A 20,122-nucleotide genomic window follows, 5' to 3' on the forward strand; every position below is an offset into this window, starting at 1 on the left:
TTTAGACATTTTATTGAAAAAAGGTCAACTACTGGTACATTTACCTTACACATTTATATTTTTTTTATAAAAATCGATGTTTTTTAAAATAGATATAAAAAATATTAAAACTATGAATTAGTCAAAAATCACTTAGGTGATGCTTAGAAAACTTAATAAACTAAATTTTTATAATAAATATGACTATAAAATGTAAGAATAGGGTGGGGTCCGATTCAACAAATTCCCATTTTATTACATTCTTTACAATTGTGAGTTTATCTTTGATTAAAAATATTTTTCTTTTAAATGTTTTTAGATACATATTTATTCATTACTATAGTTGAAATTGTAAATTATCAAAAAAATGTCTCAAATTGCAAGCTTCGTATTTTTCCGCTAGGTGCCTCTTTAAAAAAGGCTCAGTTAAGACTTCACCTTAAGGCGATACGTCAGTGAAACGGCAAATAATTTTCAACTATAAGCGCGACGAAATTTTGGACTCGCTGCCATTCAGAGAGAGAACGTCGAGCTGGGAACACGTCAATTTGTTTCGTGATGGCGACGGGGGTATTAATTCTTAAATCTTGTAAAGATGACTAAAAACGTTACCCATTTACTTTATAAAGAAAACATGTCAATGAATATATTATTATTGTTACTAATAGAAAATTAAATGGACGCACGTTGGATTTATATGACAAACTATATTTCGTTTGACATGCGTCATTTGCACCCGCAATCCGCGCATCGTCTAGCCACGATCTTTTTAGACCGTGCCTCAACTGAGGCATAGCCTTAAGAAATTAAAAATAAAATACTTACTGCGCGATGCGTTCTTTTCAAATAGCTGCTATGACGCTCCTATGACATAAAGTATTGTTTTAGTTCTTCAATCTGACCACAGATAGCTTCACTTGTCTGAACTTTACAATTTAGAGCAATCCCGCGTCTACATTTCTTATTTTGGACACTTTTATTGAAAAAAGGTCAACTACTAACTGGTACATTTATCTTAATGTGCATTTTTTCCACATGTACTTAAATATAAACGAAAGACAGATAAAGGAGCTTACGACCAAAGAAAATTACAAAAAACGTCGATTTTCTTTCGGGACATCACTAGCGCTTCATACATTAGTATGACACACTTACTCAAAAAAAAAAATGTTTTAGTTCATTTTTGTTGAAATTCTATACCAGGGGAGGGCAAACTGCGGCCCGCGGGCCGCATGTGGCCCGCCGGGTATTTTTTTGCGGCCCGCCATCATTAATTGTACTTCTGATTACGAATAACTTTTTTTATATTTTTTTAAAAAATATTGACAATAGATTAAAATTTGAAGAATTTGCTGTTTCGTTAATGTATTATCTCAGTATGTCTTCCTTGCGTCTCGTCTCACACTATGTAACCACTATTTTCTATGTTGAACATCGTGACACATTTAAATACTTTTAACTCTGCGTTGCAAGGAAAACAAATATATGCTCACAATATGGTGAAGAGTTTGAATGGATTTCAATTAAAACTCAAGTTGTTCCTTCGACAAATATATCGAATAAGAACGTGGACCACTTTCCAACTTTGAAGTTGCTGAATATACCAGAATATAAATTTGAAGAATATGGTAAAATTATTAAAGCTCTGAATGACGATTTTTTACAAAGATTTGGTGACAAGAAGATTGAGACAAGTTTAGCAACAGTACGCGATCCATTTTCAATATATATTGATAGTGTACTGACAGTACAACTTACAAGTACAACTTGAGATTATTGGTCTGCAGTGTGACACTGATTTAAGAGAATTGCATCGTCGTGAAGATATATCCAAATTTTACAATGCCCTTAATTCAGACAAATTCGAACAACTTAAAGATTATGCAAGAAAAATGTTCGTTGTTTTTGGATCAACCTATATATGTGAACAAACATTTTCGATCATGAACCTCAATAAAAATTCTTTACGATCAAATATCTCCGATGCCCATTTACAAGCAGTTTTGAAAATATAAACCACAAAATTAACACCTGAATTTGAAAAATTGTACAACACTTTCATTCTTCTCATAATTTTTTTAATAATAAATAGTGTATATCTAAAAATGGTATTTTACTTGCGGCCCGCCGCACATTTTGAATTTTTGAATTTGGCCCTCCATCCAAAAAGTTTGCCCGCCCCTGTTCTATACAGTAGTTTTAACTCAAGACTCAATATCCATTAAATGAAATATTACCTTTCTATGCATGTAATACATTATGGTTTTGAAGTACTTTTGGAATAAAGATGAATTACCTACACTTACCCCAATATTGGGGTTAGTGTAACAAACTGACTAGTGATCAAAAAATATTAAAATGTCGTATTATAGTAAGATATACGGTGGGTTCCTTCTGTAAATATTAATTGTAATGCTTTTGTAGACTCTACGGTAAAGTTATCAACTGTTTAAAACACACCTATTCATCATGAACCAGGTTGAAATTCATCTCATTGAATTATATGTCACACTTACCCCGACTCACCTTACCTAATTTCTGCATTCCTAATCGCTAGAAAGCCTCAAATAAACGGGACTTTGCCGGCAAGCTTAGGATATCTCATCTTAACCAATATAATATGTTCAAAATTATTGGGTGACTAGGTACAACGAAATAATGACCTAACCTAAATAGATTCCACAAAAATTGATGTTTCATTTTTCCCCTGGCTGTTCTGTTTTGTCACTGTTCTGTTTTGTCATGTTCTGTTTTGTCACTGTTCTGTTTGGTCATGTTCTGTTTTGTCCGGTTGGTCTCTGTCCGAGGGTGGACCGTATATCTGTACCTCAGAGGCAGACGGATGCAACTCCGTTTTTTGGGGAAATGAGTTTTTTTAAGAATCGTCATGCTAAAGGCTTTATCTATTAGTGGCAGAGAGATGAAAGTCCTAGTCCAAGATATGCATAGCATAAAGATGCAAATGCCATACCTACCTTAGAAGCAGAAGGATGCAAATCCAATAATCCACTAAAATAAGATTCTCTCAAACCGTCTGCAATATGTACTAGACGAGAACCAGCCAGGAGAACGAGCTTTAGAGGAGGATACAGCACTATGGACCATATAATCCAAGTCATCAGAGAAATCAGAGCGGTAACAGGAATACAAGCTGCCGCTATCCATGGGTTTTATAGACTATGAGAAAGCGTTCGATTCCATAAAGAAATTTTCAATACTCGATGCACTCAGAAATCAAGGAATCCCCGGGCGCTATATAAATATTTTCAATAATATAATTATATACAGTAGCGCAACAACATCTCCATAAACCATCGCGCATTTCCTATCAGCAAAGGAGTCCGACAAGATGATACAATCTCACCTAAACTATTTACAGCTACATTTGAAGACTTATTTAGACAACTTGACTGGAATGACACGGGTCTCCATAAATGGAGAATACGTGAGTCATCTACGCTTTGCCGATAACAATAAATAGTAGTTTGCAAGACTCAGAAGGCCTCCAAAGCAGAATGCAGTAACTCGCTGGAGTAAGCAACAAAGAAGGCTTGAAAATAAATGTATCAAAGAATAAAGTCATGTTCAACTGCTTTGCGGGCCAAAAAGAGATCCTTATCAATGGCATTCAGCTCGAACAGGTGAAAAACTACATCTATCTGGCACAATAAGTGTCTATAGATGGATGTATATTTGATGAAATTGTTTGCAGAGTAAAGCTAGGCTGGAGTGCTTTTGGCCGCCTGAATAATTTCTTCGAAAATGCCTAAAGTGCAAAGTGTTCAACCAGTGTGTACTTCCCGTAACCACATGCGTGTGAAACATTGAGTCTAAGTAAAAGAGAGATCCAGAAACTTAGAGTAGCACAACGTGGTATAGAAAGGTGCATGCTGGGCATAACGCAAAAGGACAAAAAAGGAATGAGTGGATAAGGGAACAGACAAGGATTAATGATGTGATAGAGTTTGCTAAAAACCTCCAATGGAAATGGGCTGGAACATGGCTCGAAGAAAGGACAATCGTTGGACAAATTTAGTCATCCAGTTGATACACCCCTGTTACAGACTTTCTTCTCCCGGTGTAAAATAATCATTTAGTTGTCATAAGTCGAAACGTAACCCTGACCTCTAGAAACGGCTTCATAAAACATCTAATCTGATTCCTTGCTCAACTACGTAATTTTATTTTTTTTATTCATGAGTAAAGGCCTTCGTCCGGTGCGTGAAAATCACTTACTGGGTGGAGGTGTAATTAAGATAGATTTTAAAGTATAAATGATGATGGATGAAAGAGATAATTTTAAGACTAAATATAAGTTTTCAAATATAATAAATTTTGCCGCGCATGGCGGCATCGTTAAATCTCCGCGCGCCTGCGCCGAGGTGGTCCTCGTGATTCGTCAAATGAAAAGGACCACGCGATAAAATTTGGCCAATCACGAGAATCCTTTTTGCTGGTCGGCGTGGGTACGGGAAATTTAAAAAGAAAAAAAAGAAAGTGAGTAAGCGTTCCTTTTCTAACATGTACGGACCTGCGAAACTTATTGTAAAAACAAAATATATAAACCTGTAAATAAAATTTAAAATATAAGATAATACCAAGTTACGCTCGAGACAGACGTGGTTTCATTTAATTTCTCCTCAACATAAATATATCGTTCCTTTTTTTTGTGAATCCGGGGTTTGATGGACACCTGAGCTAGCCGCTGGAACCCCGAACATCTTACAGTGGTATCCAAGAGGTAAAAAACATCCGCAAGGTAGACCTAGAGGCCGCTGGATCGATGAAATGATAAAGTTCTGCGAAAGAACTTGGCAACGCAACGCACAGAAACGAGAGAAGTGGAATCAGCTTGGAGATTAGCGAGGCCTTCATCCAGCGGTGAATAGATTCATGCTGGTGATGATGATGATGATATAATAAATTTAAAAAAAAAAAATGTGTTTTGCTTTGTTATATATACCTATAATTTTTTTTAACTTACAAATTGTTTTATTTTGGCTAGGTAAATATGATACAAATCCGCATTAACAACATATCTTTAGGGCAGAAGGATGCAAATCCACACTACGTTTTTTATTTTATTTTTTTTAGATATAAAATTGTATTATATTTATTCCTTTCTTACATATTCCAGAAGTACTTTAATTGAATTAGAATAAAAAAAATAATGATCATTCTATGTATATTTTCTTAGAAGTGATGAATATTCGTTTAAAATAAAAATTGTTTTTTGGCTCTCCTGAACAATTGGGTATTTGGATTTGCATCCGTCTGCCTCTGAGGTACATATATTATCTATGAATAGGAAAATTATATTAGTCTACGGTCTATGGACTGTCAGTTTGACAACTCAATATTTTTCGCAGTTCTCACTAGATTATTAAACATCAATTCAATTATTTCGTGTTCAATTACCTGTTTTTTAGTTGAAAATAATATTTTTCAGAAAATAATATAATCGCGACTTGGGCTAAAACGATTAAAATAACCAAGAAAAATGGTATGAGTAATTTTCATATTCTCAGCTTCCGATTGGATTCTACACCCATAACTAATATATTACACTATGATATTCACTAAGTATACCTTTAAAAAAAGCTAATTAATGAAGATTTTCAGATGTAAACAAATGTGTAATTATCAAATAAAATTATGAATTTTCAGCATGGCAGATTAAAAGTTCGATCTTCTGAAGAGGAAAAACTAAGGAAATCAAAAGAACGTGAAAAGAAAGTGATTCTATACAGGACGGCACTAGAGAAAGTTTTCAAAAAGGTAATATATTTTTTGTTTATTTAACAGAGCATAACAATTAATAATAACCAAATGCCAGATTAACTGAACAGCTACCATTGGGCATTATGGCATACCATAGTTGTCGAATATGTATGTAACATACTATATTTGAAAATTTAGTTAGATATCTTGGAAAATTGCCATATTGATCTGTAACGTAAGTACACGTCACTTTGTCTCAACTAAATTATTACGAGGAATGCCATTTTCTGTCCGGGGAGATGCTTTGTCTAAGTGTAAAGCCTGAACAAAAAAACAACTATAGGTGTGAGTGAGAAAGCATTCGGCAGAGTAGGATAGAAGACACATTACAAATCGACTTATTGAAGTTAGAAGTGAAGCCAGTAAATATTGGTTTTACTTTTGCGCTTAGAGCAATATCGGGAGTATGTGCTGCTGAAATATACAGATTTTTTAATGCGAAATATAAAATTACTGCCCAATATTTTTAGTCAATTTAGTAGAAACGATGGTTGTGTTTAAATTTGGTAGCCCTACTGAGAAGCGAGATGATGGTATAATGTTGCAGAGGTAAGTTAATAAGTTAATAATGATAGTAAAATTGAGGTTCTAATGTGTAACATACTCAAAGAAAATGGCTTCACATAGCCGGACAGTACCCTCTGACTAGTATTATTGCTCTGAGGTTAGTATGTATTATTAATAGGGCCCGGATTTGTATGCACCAAAAAACATGAATATATGCATGCACATATGCGCTTAAAATCATTAAAATATGCACTAAAAACTAAAAAATATGCACTTAAAAATTGTCAGTTTTTTATGGAAAAATTCTAGATACCCTATATACCCAATATTACTGATAAAATCGAATAACAAATTAATAATTTTAATAAATAATATACAATAACAAAAGAACACAAATAATCATTATAAAGTTATATAAGTACAATTTTATTTTCAAAATAGTTTTTTTTACAAGTACCTACCTACAATTGAATAAGAAATGCAATATAAACTAAATACAATTTAAAAAAACAGAAACGACACACTTAACTAATTCTTAAATAGTATTTATTGCTGTTTTTGTCCAAAACAATAAGTTATAATAATTTTTTCAACGTGTTTTGGTGTAAAACTTCTTCGCATATCTGTCAGTATTTTGTTTATATGCAGAAAATGACCTCTCAACATCCACAGAGGTGATTGGGCAAAATTTAAATAAAGGTGCGAGTGTTGACTTGACGTTTTTTGGTAAATCCAGGCCTTTTCCATTAATATAAGCATCAATTTTGTATAGATTCTCTAAATCAGGATTTTTTGATAAAATATTTGCGAATATTTCGTTTATGTCTCCCATCTCACTTGGGATAGAACTGATAGAAGACAATCGTCTTTTAACATCATCCACCATTTCCAGTGACTCAAACGAAGTCCTCGTGTCTCCAGTTTAGTGATTGCTTCAGGTAAGAAAGTGAAATGAGTCTCGATCATAGCCAAGTCCCTTTCTATCGTCGGGCAATCTACTATGTTTTGGCATATTTCTATGGACACTGAAACTTTTTTGTTAAATTTTTTAACTATGTTTTTTATTGCTTCAAAATTCTTTGAATAAAAATGAGCTGCGTTCAGCCACATTTCCCACCTAGTTAGCACAGGTTTAGGTTCACAGGGGGAATGGTAGATTAGGCTGATCTTCTTTATAAACTTGGACTCGAAGTGGTGCCTTAATGAACACTTCCAACAAAAGTCCTAAAATATGCATTTATTAATGAAATATGCACTAATCTCCGAAATATGCTCTAACGTCTCAAATATGCATTTATATGCACAGTAAAATTTTATTTTTGGATTCTGTGTGTTTCAAAATGGATTTCTGTGCAACTCTCATAGCTGTGCATACACCCTAACAAAACATGCACTAGCATATAAATCTGGGCCCTAATTATTAAATATCATTCTCTATCTGTGATTGGTTTATTAAATGTCAGTGATAAGTTAACAGTTTTTTTTCTTTTTCTTTTTAACACTACAACAGGCGATGAGGCCCAACTACAGTAGTGTAGTGAAACAGTATTGTAATCAGAAATATAAGTAAAAAACACCCAGGCTTTGAGAAAATCATATAAATATATTGTGACCTCACCGGGAAATCGAATCCAGAGTTTGGAAGAAAGTACAGTGCCTTACGCACTGGATTTAAACCTACCTATAGTTTTCAGTAAATTCATTAATGTTTTATTGAAAACTTGATTACTTTTTGTAAGATTTTGTATTACAGTGATACTATATGGTATGATACTATATGGATGACCTATATGGTCATTTTACCTAAATATTTGTTGTACTTTTACTTATATCGTGGCAAATGATGACGTATAAAACTGTAAAGAAACAAATCCATGAGCACCAACATAAAATTATTTTAATGAAGAAGAGTTTGTTTGCTATAGTGGAACAACTTAGCCTTGAAATTGCGCAGATTGTCATTTCTTCTACTGCGCATAAACTAAATAGGGTAAATTTAATTATTGTTACTGTTATTATTTCCAACTGCTCTTACATGAAGCCTATTGCATTGTTTTCTCTCGCTTGGCGTTGCTCTAACTACGTCATATTTTCTGTCTAAACTATTGAACTTCACGTTTATGTGGTACATTTATAATGAATTAATTTAATATTACGCTAGAACCACTATGATGTCATGTTCATCCTACCATGACAGTCGTTTGTGAAGCTATATGTTCATGATGCTCTGTCTAATAATAATACTGTTATTTGAGACAGGCGACACGAAAGACAAGCAGTCACAATATAGCTGCGTTGGTAATTGTGTTAATTTATTATTTTATCAGTAAATGGTTATAAAAAAATGTAATTTTCTTACAATTTACTATTTCTAGAGAGCTGACAAGGAGTATGATGATGAGGCCTTAAAAATTTCTTCTGACATGTTAATTGCCAATCCAGACATTTCTACACTCTGGAATTATAGACGAGAAGTTCTTATGTTTATGACGGCAGAGTAAGTTTTCAAATTATACTTTGTGCGTTGATTGCTTAATTGTGAGAAGAGTATCTCCTATATATCTATAAGCGGCAGACTCCATCCATGTGTACTCTGATATTCATATGAATTGATGCTTCCTCTAAAACTGGCATCAGAGTTATATTCTGAATAGTGGCGTGCGGTCCACAGATACTGTGGATGCGACGCATCCCTAAATTATTCCAAGATATTCATATATTTAATATACACATAAGACGAATAAATAAATAACTACATCTACGATCTTTTTATTAAAAAGTGTGGAAATCATCTATAATAATATAATAATATATTACAGAAAAAAATAGTTGTGTACCTACTTCATTTTTTGCAACTCAGGTTTTGTCTTTTGGCATTTCATAGGTATAGGCGGCCACAGACGGACAGTTCTCGTAACAGGTTGAACATGGCACAGACAATAACTGTTCAATAACTGTACGTTAGTGGCCACACCACAGATCAGTTTAACTTTTTTTTTTTTTTTTTTTTTTTTTTTTTCACAGGGGTATTGTTTAAATTAGTTTTAGGTAGGGTATACTTGAACGATGATACACGAATAATTTAACTTTGAATTTATTATGGTTATAATTGTTTTTATTAGAAACAAATTGACATAAATACACACCTATGACGTTGGTAAAATAAATCATGATTTCGCTAGTGGATTGTGTATTTTATCGATTCACCGAAACAATATTATACACATTCGTGTAAATATAAAATATAATCTTTTCTTTTGAATAAATTATTCCCTTTAATGGACAGTATTAATTAAGTAAGAAAACGGTAATATTTATAAAGGTATTGATTTTATATACAATAAGCCACAAAATTATATTTACATCAATCATCAGTATAATAATTAATTACTATGATATTATTAAAATATATACTTAAATTTTATTTAGATTTAGCGACATTGTCATTCACAATTAGGTATATTAATTTATGTTGTTAACGTCTTAAATTAATAATTTGTAATATTCACTACATACAATAAATAAAATTAGTCTATATTTTTACAAAGTTTGAAATAAGGAACATTTTGGTATAACTAACTCAATATGTCATTTTTACGAATTAGTGTCTTCTGCCAGAACAGTGACGATATAAAATTGTATTAAAACATAGTGAAAACATTACATATTATTAAATATAGAAGTAAGAATCTGGTGTTTGGAAATATCATACATTATTATAGATACATACTGTTGATACATTTAATAAGCCTGTTAAAATGCCATTACGCATAAGAAGAACTGGGTAACGTATTGGAAACTTTATAAAATTAATAATGGGACATGTCGGTAATAAGTGATAATGTATTACATACAAAACAAATAAATAATTTTATTGTCGGAAGGGTGTTTTTTAAACTTTCGTATGAAAAAGATGTTATGTCAAAGCGACAAGCATGCCCTGTTTTTTACACTATACCTATACATACTATAGCCTATATATCGTCGCTTAAGAAACAACACCGCGGAAGTCAATTAATTAAAATTTTCAGGGGCAAACAAAAACCGTCTCAAAAAATTGAAAATAAGTTAAAAGGTATCAATTTTCAATTTTTTGAGACGGTTTTTGTTTGCCCCTGAAAATTTTAATTAATTGACTTCCGCGGTGTTGTTTCTTAAGCGACGATATACCCCATACATGTGTAACCTAATTTTTTTTACAAATAACAATTTTGAGTTGATTACATGCATCAGTACATTAATAAGTTACATATTGTGTTTTGTGAATGTCACCTAAATTACATAGACAAAATTAATGAGTTGCGATTGCAATAAGTTTATTTTTTTTTTACTGTTAAACAAATTTTTGCAGATTAATGCAATTTGTCAGCAAATCTTCATTTTAAATCTGATTATACATGAGACTATCAGTTAATTGCGTATTGTTACATTAGCTGTAAACCATTTTCGATCTATAGTGTTTAGTGTTATTGTTTGAGAGTAATCAAAAATATAATTATTTAAATATTTATTACAGTCCTTCGAGTGAAAATAGTGCCTCTACTTTGTTTGATGCTGAGCTTCAATTGACTGAATATTGTTTGAAAGTGAATCCAAAATCTTATAGTGCCTGGCACCAACGAATTTGGATCTTGGACACTAGAGAAGATCCAGATTGGAACAAAGAATTGAAATTGTGCAATGCTTATCTGAATTTGGATGAAAGAAATTGTAAATATAATAATTATTCTTCTCTATTGGTTGAGTTTCTTATCGATTGCATATTATAATTTAATTGATTGTAACATAGTATGACCATTAAATTTTTTTTTTAATTCTAGACATGTTCAAAATATGACACTTATATTTAAAAAAAAGAACATTTTATGAAAGTAAAAAATAGAAACTAATATTTTTACCTTAGATAGTGTATGAAGTCTAATTTTGCAAAAAAAGAAGTGAAGTGCAGATTTTGCGCTTAATTTAGAATATCTGTCAAGCCCAATTCAAACTTTGAGTTGAATTTTAACAGAAAACCGAAATTATTAAAAACAATAAAGCCGTAAGTACATTTACATTAAGGGCATGGAAAATCTTAAATTGTGTTTTGGCTGAAAGTGTTATTTTCTGAAAGTAGTCTGGCTCTCGGGACAGATATACAAGATACAGTGAGTAGTGAAAACTCTGAAAATAGTAGGGAGCCAAATTCTTTATATATTGTTTCTTCAGTGTGTGTGCTTGAATGACTAACAACCATTCCTCATAAAAACTCACGATAATTTCCACGTGGTGTATGTGCTCCACTCAGGAATGAGAATGGTAATTTACCTTTTTTACCGTGACGACTTTAATACTTTTTACTAAAAGATCCATTTTTCATATTGTATAATACATTGATAGATGAATAAATCTGATTCTTATTTAGAGCGCAGTCTGATGGCATAATACAATGTGGACAGGTATCATTAACCAAAAATGTTTTTCTTTTTAGTCCACTGTTGGGACTATCGCCGTCACATAGTATCAAGGTCAGAGACTTCTCCAGAAAAAGAGTTTGACTATAGCACTGAAAAAATCAAAGAGAACTTCTCGAACTACTCGGCGTGGCACTATCGGAGTAAATTGCTAACCCACCTGTTTCCTGATACAGAAGGTAACTGTCTATGAAATATTATTTTTTTCTTTATAGTTTTTCCTTTAAACAATGATCAAGATAGTGTGACAATTATTATGCTCAGTAATAAAATTAAATACTATGCCTTCTTCACTAGTAATATTTTCTAACAAAGCAAGACACAGGTTGCAGGCCAGGTGTTTATTTCAAGGACGGCTTAGATGGATTTTATAATAGGACATTCGGAGGTGCTGTACTTGCATCAAGGCAAACTGTATACAGGAAAAGGCGGCGCGAGCTGCATACTTCATATTCTCGGCAGCTCCATCGCTCATTCCCTGTACACAACTTCCCCTGCCTGATAGATGCATGTGTGGCAAGTCCTTGTGTAAAATCCTCAGGTCCAAACTTTCCCTGAAATGATCACCTGGTCTGCTCAAGTGGTTGTCGTGTGAGATATCACTTATTATCATTAAGTTTTTCCATATTTATTGTGAATGTACATAGTTATTAATAAATTATGCATACAAAATGTCTTTAATATTTTTTTTCATTTTATAGGGCTACGATCAATTGAAGAAAAATCGCATAGAAGTGAGCTGGAACTGGTGATAAACGCTGCATTTACTGATCCGTATGATACAAGTGCTTGGTTTTATCAAAGATGGCTATTAGGCAAGTAGAGTAATGAATAGGTAGTATGTAAATATGAAATATGTGTTATGAGAAGTGCTTGAACTTGAAATTAAATAATTATTATGATTTGTTTTTAGGGGCAATACCTCCACCCCTCAGTATAGCGGTATGCAGGATCACTTCAGAAAAATCATACATATCATTCAATAAAAGTGTGCCTTGTCCTTCTCTGAAATGTACGATTGAAGTTGATGACGCCTATATATCTGGTAACTGGGTGTCCGTATCTGGTGTAAAGAATGATGTTATCTGGATTATGGAACATGACTCGCCCCAGAAAATAAGTGATTCATCTAAAATAACTGTACGTATACGATAGAAATAAATATTATTTCACCCGATCATCTTTTTGTATGGGGGATATTTGTACTGTTGCAAAACAAAACCGTGTAAAAAAGATAAGGTACCCATACAAAAATGGTAGATAGGTTCCATTACTTAAAATCAACTCAAAATACGAAATTCTAGAACTCAAAAATAAATCGAATTTATTTATTATACATACATAAAAATACATAGTTTTCAATTTAAATAAAATTTAGCATAGAATAATAATTACAAGATAAAAAGAACTTTTCATATATCACGCTTTTAAATTTTCTGTTGAATCATATAAACTTGACAATTCTATGTATTAATAAAAACTTTTTATTGTGCTTGATAGAAATACTGAATAAATATAGAATACTGAAATGTCATTTTGACATTTCATATTGATTTCCATAGTAACGCACGTATATATTAATAATTCAGTTGCTAGGACCCCCTTAGCAACCAACAATAATAACTTTCCATACAAAACAGAATTAACTGAAGATGAATTCAATTCTGCTTAAAAGTGGCTAAAGTATTAAAAGAATGCATTGTCGTCGTGTTCTGATATATTCTAAAAGTTTCAAATGTCTAGCTAGTCGGGAAGTTAGTTAAAAATCTTCAATTGTCTAATACAAATCTTGGACAAACAAGACAAAATTTATACTGGACACACAAGAAAAAATCTGTACCGGACAAACAAGAATACGAGCTAATAAAAACGTGGTAAAAATATATTCATTCAGTGTCATTACTTGACAATAAACGTGCCCGTTTACTGCTGGAAAGCTCATCGCTGGAAATATTTCATGATGCTGACGCCGAAGCACGCGGCGCGTCTCTCGTATCGAACCCGAAGTGACTGACTAGTGGCGCCATGTATATATAATATGTATGCACCATTGGTGTATGGTCTATTGCAACGCAATTTTTTGATAAATATGTACATACTTACGTTTTTTTTATTCTTTTTAGTTTTTTTAAACCGTGTTGACGAAAAAAATCAGTGTAAATTAAATATAATCGGTACTTTCTTTAAACCGTGTTATTTCGAAACCATGCAAAAATCAGCCGTGCAAAAAGAGGATCGGGTGTATTTCATGTAATTAAATTACATATTCATTTCTTAATCTCATGGTTCTTTGATTGGAGGGAATGGATACTCACCGTATCCATCTTCCAGAATTTGAATATTATGTGAATAGTAAATATTTGTTTTTTCATGCTATGTAGGTTACTTTGAATTCCAATAATGATACAAAGCAAACTGTCACTTGTATACATTCGGCTGGGATTGAATTTATCGGGTATGTTCCTGTTGATTTCGGAAATCATTTTGGAAAATCTGTCATTGAAGAGTTGAATAATCAGCACGAGTCATGTGAACAGCTCCTTGAACTTGAACCGGACAGCAAATGTGAGTCAATCAATTTATAATTTGATTCAAAATCCCGTGATGAAATGTCAATCTAGTTTCTTTCCTAATAAAAACACCAATACCTCACTTTACAATCCAGATACATTCCAAAGAAATTCCGCCATAAATAAATAAGGCCGATATAAGGAAAAGTTGTAGTTAATCACTATAACTATTAATAATTAATAGTATTATTTCGTAACTTTCTATCTTTCAAAACTTTCGTAATGATGAAAATTTCAAGCATAATATTTTTTTAAAAGAAAACTTTCTAAATATTCTTTATTGGATACAGACCTACAAACTTATCTGAAGAATGGGATGGGGAGCCACTGTCGAAAACTACCCAATTAAGACTCGTAACTGGACAAAATCTGACATTTTAATGAAATTTTCAAAATGGCGTTCTATGGTAGTTCGTAGTTCCATTTTTGGCCATTCTACAGATAAGTTTCTACATGTTATTTTCAACAACCTCACAAGCTTAATGAAGAAACCACCTTGTGAATTATTTCCATTGATATTATAATTCAATATCTTCACATTTTACACAGACATTGTCAACTAATTTATGATATTCTTTAGTTCTGGTATTGTATTGAGAGATTTGACAATGGTCAGATAATTAATTATAACTGACGTACAGACCTACAAACTTATCTAAAGCATGGATGGGGAAGCCACTGTCGAAAACTACACAATCAAGACTCACGACTGGACAGAATCTGACATTCGAATGACGTTTTCAAAATGGCATCCATATGGTAGTTCGTAGCTCCATCTTTGACCGTTCTTTAGATAAGTTTGTAGGACTGTAAGCGAGACCAGAAGCAATGTGGTAACCCGCAGGTTTAGGCTAGTTGGTCTCTTATAGTAAATTATTCATAATTTATTATAGTATTAATTTCACATACTGTTTATAAATTAATGTAACTTGTTTTGGATGGTAAACGTATAGAGACTATTGATAAGGCAGTCTTTGTTAGGTATTTGAATTTGCTGTTATATTATGTATATTGTTTTCTTGTTTTTTACAGGGACTTTACTGACTCTGGCGGTCATTCAGCATTCTATTGATCCCATAAAATATTACGAGAGTTGCATAAATCTCATTTCTAAACTATTTTTGCTGGACTCTAAACGTATCAACTATTATAAAGATTTATTATCAAGATGGCACATTGAATTCTGTCTTCAGACTGATCTGGACATAGTAAAGAAAGGAAAGTTCTTCAACAATAAGCAAGATTCAAATGAATTTAAGATTTCTAAACTTTATAATCTCCAATATTGGAGTGCTTGTTCTGATATTGATCTCAGTGAACAACAACTCACTTCAAACTGTCTACCGATGTTACGAGTTTTGCAAAATTGTCAGGTAAATAAAATTTATCGGGTTTAGCTAATTTTTCCTTTCTATTTTATTTTGTTTTAATGATGAAAGGATTCATGGCATCAGACCGGCCAAACAAATTTTCTGGTTAATTGGCCTAAAATTAAAATATACATATTGATACCTCAATTTTTCCATAACTTTTTGAAGAGGTGGTATTACAAGTTCATGAAAGAGACTCGGCGAAAGTACACTTTTATCGTAGAAGTAAAAACACGGATAGATTATAGTGACTTTGTAGCACATGTTTATTTAGAAATTTATTATAGTTTACATATTTGTCAAGTCTAAACAGTAAGTTTACATGGCGATAATCATTTATGTATTGTGACGGCCTGGATACAACAGTGTTCCGACAGCAATAAGGAATTTGTCAGACTCACAAAAAAAGAGAGTCAGTTAAACTTCTACGAAGTAAACAGATAAAAGATAAGTCGTCAGGGAGACTACGATGGATTCATTTGATGAAAAGAGCAAGCCGTCTCCGAGTTCTCGAAAGACACCCATCGTCACAAATTCTTAACTTCACTGATTGCACTGCTTAAAATGAAATTGGAGGTAAACTGATATCTTCATCCGGCGATAATAGTTGTGTTTTTTTCAAGTTGTTAAAATGATAATCAATGCGTTCTGTTACTGAATTTTGAATGTTGCGGCCAGAGAAAAATATAATAAACGCAATGCGACAAGGCGCCAGAAATCTCATATAACTCATTCTAATTTCATTTAACTGTCTCATTTTTATGTGATGTATTTGGATTAGGATTTTGTGATGTGTTGTTACATTTATTCATTTTTTACAATTTGTAATAAAAATATTCAGGAAAAAAATGCATTTGGGCCTTATCGGCTGACTGGGTATCTTGCTTTGTCTCGTCTTCCTTGACCAATCTGCCATTGGATGATGAAATTTTTTTTTTTTTAGGTATTGAATCTAAAGAACAACTCATTAATGACTTTGAAAGGATTTCCGCTATTACCGAAGTTGCACACATTGATTTTGACTGGAAATGAAATAAATGATGGTGATATGTCAAAGTATCTAGAAAAATATAATGATACACTGAAGACTATTAAGTAAAGACTAAAACAGGGATATTTTCATTGCAAGCTATGCATTTATGTACCTAATTGTAAAACACTGACCATTTCCATAAATTCATAAATCTGTATTACATATTTATGTGTGTCATAAATATCATTATGTTGCTATATTATTTTGTTTTGCTAAAGATACGAATTATGTATCCATGAAATATTTTTTGAAACATATATTACAGTAAGGTATATTATTATTATTATTACTGCTGGTTTTTATGTTTGATTATTGTATTTGTATTTCACATTTAAAATATACAGACATATTACAATAAATATTTCACCAAAAATTATCAATTGTGTTCTTTATTAAGTATTTTTTTCGCATTCATCTTTATTCCTTCTATTTCTTAAAAATCTCAATGTATAGGTTGAGATATTAGTAAAGATATTTTATATTTATAATTATATTTTCATACTATGTAAGTAAAAAATTGTCTAACATTGAATTTAAAAATCAGGTTTTTCTCAGTAGGTATAATAATATACCATGCCTGCCTTTTCTTTAAATAGATTCTGGCTTATTGAAAACCCACTAAATAAAATTTATATGGTGTGTGTGCTGGAACTGCGGAATCCTGGCATGGCTCGGGGAGACAAGAAGATTGATGTGCAACAGGGATTCTTGGAGGCGCTGCATGGTGTTTGTATGCTCTACTCGACGAACATATATGGACAAAGAAGATTTATACCAATACGTAGTACTTAGTTACAATAAATTATATACATAATAATATAGCAGAGAATAATTGTTAATAAACAATTTTTTTATTTTCTTTGCATTGGTGGATGGAAAATTTTCATAATTTTTGTATACTTAAGGGGGGACATGCTCGTCGAAGGTCAAAATTGAGTTTTTATTGTATTTTCAAACCATGATCCTGGACACTCCTAAAACGTTGTAGATAATCTATTTATATAATTTTGAAGCCTTATTATCCTTTATAGTTATTTTAAACATTTGATGACTGCATAAAGTATTTTTGTTACGTAAAATAGTATTCTTTTAAACCTCTCGCTCTAATGTTTTAGAATATAGTCATATTTCGATACATGAATGTGCAGTGGTGTTAAGATTTTTTACATTTATTAATTTTTAAACGCATTTATAAAACCATTAGTGTAATTTATGACGAGATAATTTTAGTAAAATATTCACGATAAAAAATTATATTGATAATCTCTGTGATCCCAAATTTAACAAGAATTAGGCATTTTATTATTCAAAAAATCGGTAAGATTAACACATTTGAAGATAATTCTAAAGATATTTATTATAAGCTATGTCTTTGACCGTTCAAGTGTGATAACCGATTTTTTTTTAATTTTTTTTTTAAACGGTACATGTTCAAACACGCGCGTCAATATAATTTACTCCCTATTTCAATTATAGTTTGTCAATTTATGGCTACGGCCGTATGTTGTAGCTTAACCACTGGGGAATGACAAAAGAAATGGCGTATTTCAAAAAAACATTACCTTATTCTTAGGTCAATAATTATTATAAAGCAATCATTATTCATAAGATGTTTATCACACTTGAATGGTCAAAGATATAGCTTATAATAAGTATCTTTAGAATCATCTTCAAATGTGTTAATCTTGCCGATTTTTTGAATAATAAAATGCCTAATTCTTGTCAAATTTGGGATCACAGAGATTATCAATATAATTTTTTATCGTGAATATTTTACAAAAATTATCTCGTATTAAATTATACTAATGGTTTCATAAATGCGTTTAAAAATTAATAAACGTAAAAAATCTTAACACCACTGCACAGTTATGTACCGAAATATGACTATATTCTAAAACATTAGAGCGAGAGGTTTAAAAGAATACTATTTTATGTAACAAAAATACTTTATGCAGTCATCAAATGTTTAAAATAACTATAAAGGATAATAAGGCTTCAAAATAATATAAATAGATTATCTACAACGTTTAAGGAGTGTCCAGGATCATGGTTTGAAAATACAATAAAAACTCAATTTTGACCTACGACGAGCACGTGGGCCGTTAAGTAAAAAAAAATTAATATCTAAATAAGAAATAGTATCATAAATTAATTGAAAATCATGAATTCTTGTTGCATTAATATTTATGTCTTTTATAAAAACTTATATACATGATTGACCAAGTGTCTTATATTTAAACAATGAGGGAATTTTTTTTATCAGCCAAAATAAATATGGTATCTAAACCACTGGCCTACGACAGCTGTAATGGATTAAGAATTTCAAAAACAATTAGGGACCTACTTTATCATCATTGGCTCTACAATCATGTGTGGATCTTGACCACCTCCAAAATATACTTCTGCACCTGCCTTGATCTTGAACCATAGTTCTCCAGTTTTGAACATCAGGTTTCTATTAAGACAGTTAAGCCATCTCTTAGCTAGGGTCTTCCAACTTTTTTCTTTATTTGGAATTTTTAGGGGCTGTATTTCATCATCTTTGCGATATGACCCATCCATTATAACAGTCCCATATTAATGAATTGCTAACGAATATATCAAGGATCCTCTCATCATTGCGAGTACACAGTATTCCGAGTCATCAGCGAGGATGGGTCTGATGACTGTTCTGTGTATTAGGTACTATGTTGTAGCACTACAACAATTAGTTTTTAGGAAAAATCCGATGCCAGATATGATACGGATTCCGGCCGATTTGGTTTGCTAATTGAGCCACCTACGTCCTATCTAATTACGACGAAATTCACTAGTAGTCATGCAACTGAAGCGCTTAAAAAATAGCGCTAATATTGGCGACTGGCTTTTATGGTTTGAATGAAGGTACCAATAATTATTGGTATTAAATAAAAAAATGTTTATATTGTTTTATCTTGTGAGTCCTTCATAAAATAAAAATACAACGAGGTCAATAGGTACCTACTGCTTTTTTATTTACAATGTCGGTGAGTCTAAGGCTCTAAGTAAGTGGTCTTCAAACTTCGAACATCTGCGGAAACCTATGTTATACTTAAATATTTCTTTGGAACCCAGCTAAAATAAAATGATTTCATTGAAGTTGCAGAATCCATGAAAACGTTCCGGGGATATCGATGGTCTAAGTTAAGTCTAAACTGACAGAATCATTGTTCAATTATGACGTGTATGAGGAATCGACTTAAAACATTTTAAATTTAATTTTAAAACAGTTTCATATAGTATGTATATTATTTAATAAATATATCAGTTTGGTGATTAACATGACGGTTACATATTCCAAGAAGCACAACATATTTATAAGGTCGCACCTTGCCGACATAGTTATGTTAAGTGAAAGGAGGTGCAGTCAAAAAACAAGGCACTGGGATCCATAAATATGCAGAACCTGTA

General features: G+C 32.0%; 1 protein-coding gene across 1 annotated transcript; it reads left to right on the forward strand.

The window, feature by feature from the left end:
* The first annotated feature begins 5,304 nt into the window (after positions 1-5,304).
* Positions 5,305-17,072, forward strand: RabGGTa (Rab geranylgeranyltransferase subunit alpha). The gene is made up of 10 exons (XM_085955183.1): positions 5,305-5,482; positions 5,647-5,757; positions 8,643-8,764; positions 10,784-10,977; positions 11,738-11,899; positions 12,422-12,535; positions 12,634-12,860; positions 14,102-14,285; positions 15,323-15,663; positions 16,604-17,072. The coding sequence occupies exons 1-10, from the start codon at positions 5,480-5,482 to the stop codon at positions 16,757-16,759; spliced, it is 1,614 nt and encodes a 537-aa protein (XP_085811309.1). The 5' UTR covers positions 5,305-5,479; the 3' UTR covers positions 16,760-17,072.
* The last annotated feature ends 3,050 nt before the right edge of the window (positions 17,073-20,122 follow it).

The sequence above is a fragment of the Rhyacophila brunnea genome, unplaced genomic scaffold (assembly GCF_057557595.1).
Source record: "Rhyacophila brunnea isolate RB1 unplaced genomic scaffold, BYU_Rbru_1.0 scaffold_5, whole genome shotgun sequence".
NCBI lineage: Eukaryota > Metazoa > Arthropoda > Insecta > Trichoptera > Rhyacophilidae > Rhyacophila > Rhyacophila brunnea.

Excerpts from the sequence above, each read along its gene's own strand:
- RabGGTa (XM_085955183.1), top strand. Across the intron at positions 5,758-8,642 it reads TAGAGAAAGTTTTCAAAAAG|AGAGCTGACAAGGAGTATGA; the intron begins GTAATATATTTT and ends TACTATTTCTAG. Across the intron at positions 12,536-12,633 it reads TTATCAAAGATGGCTATTAG|GGGCAATACCTCCACCCCTC; the intron begins GCAAGTAGAGTA and ends ATTTGTTTTTAG.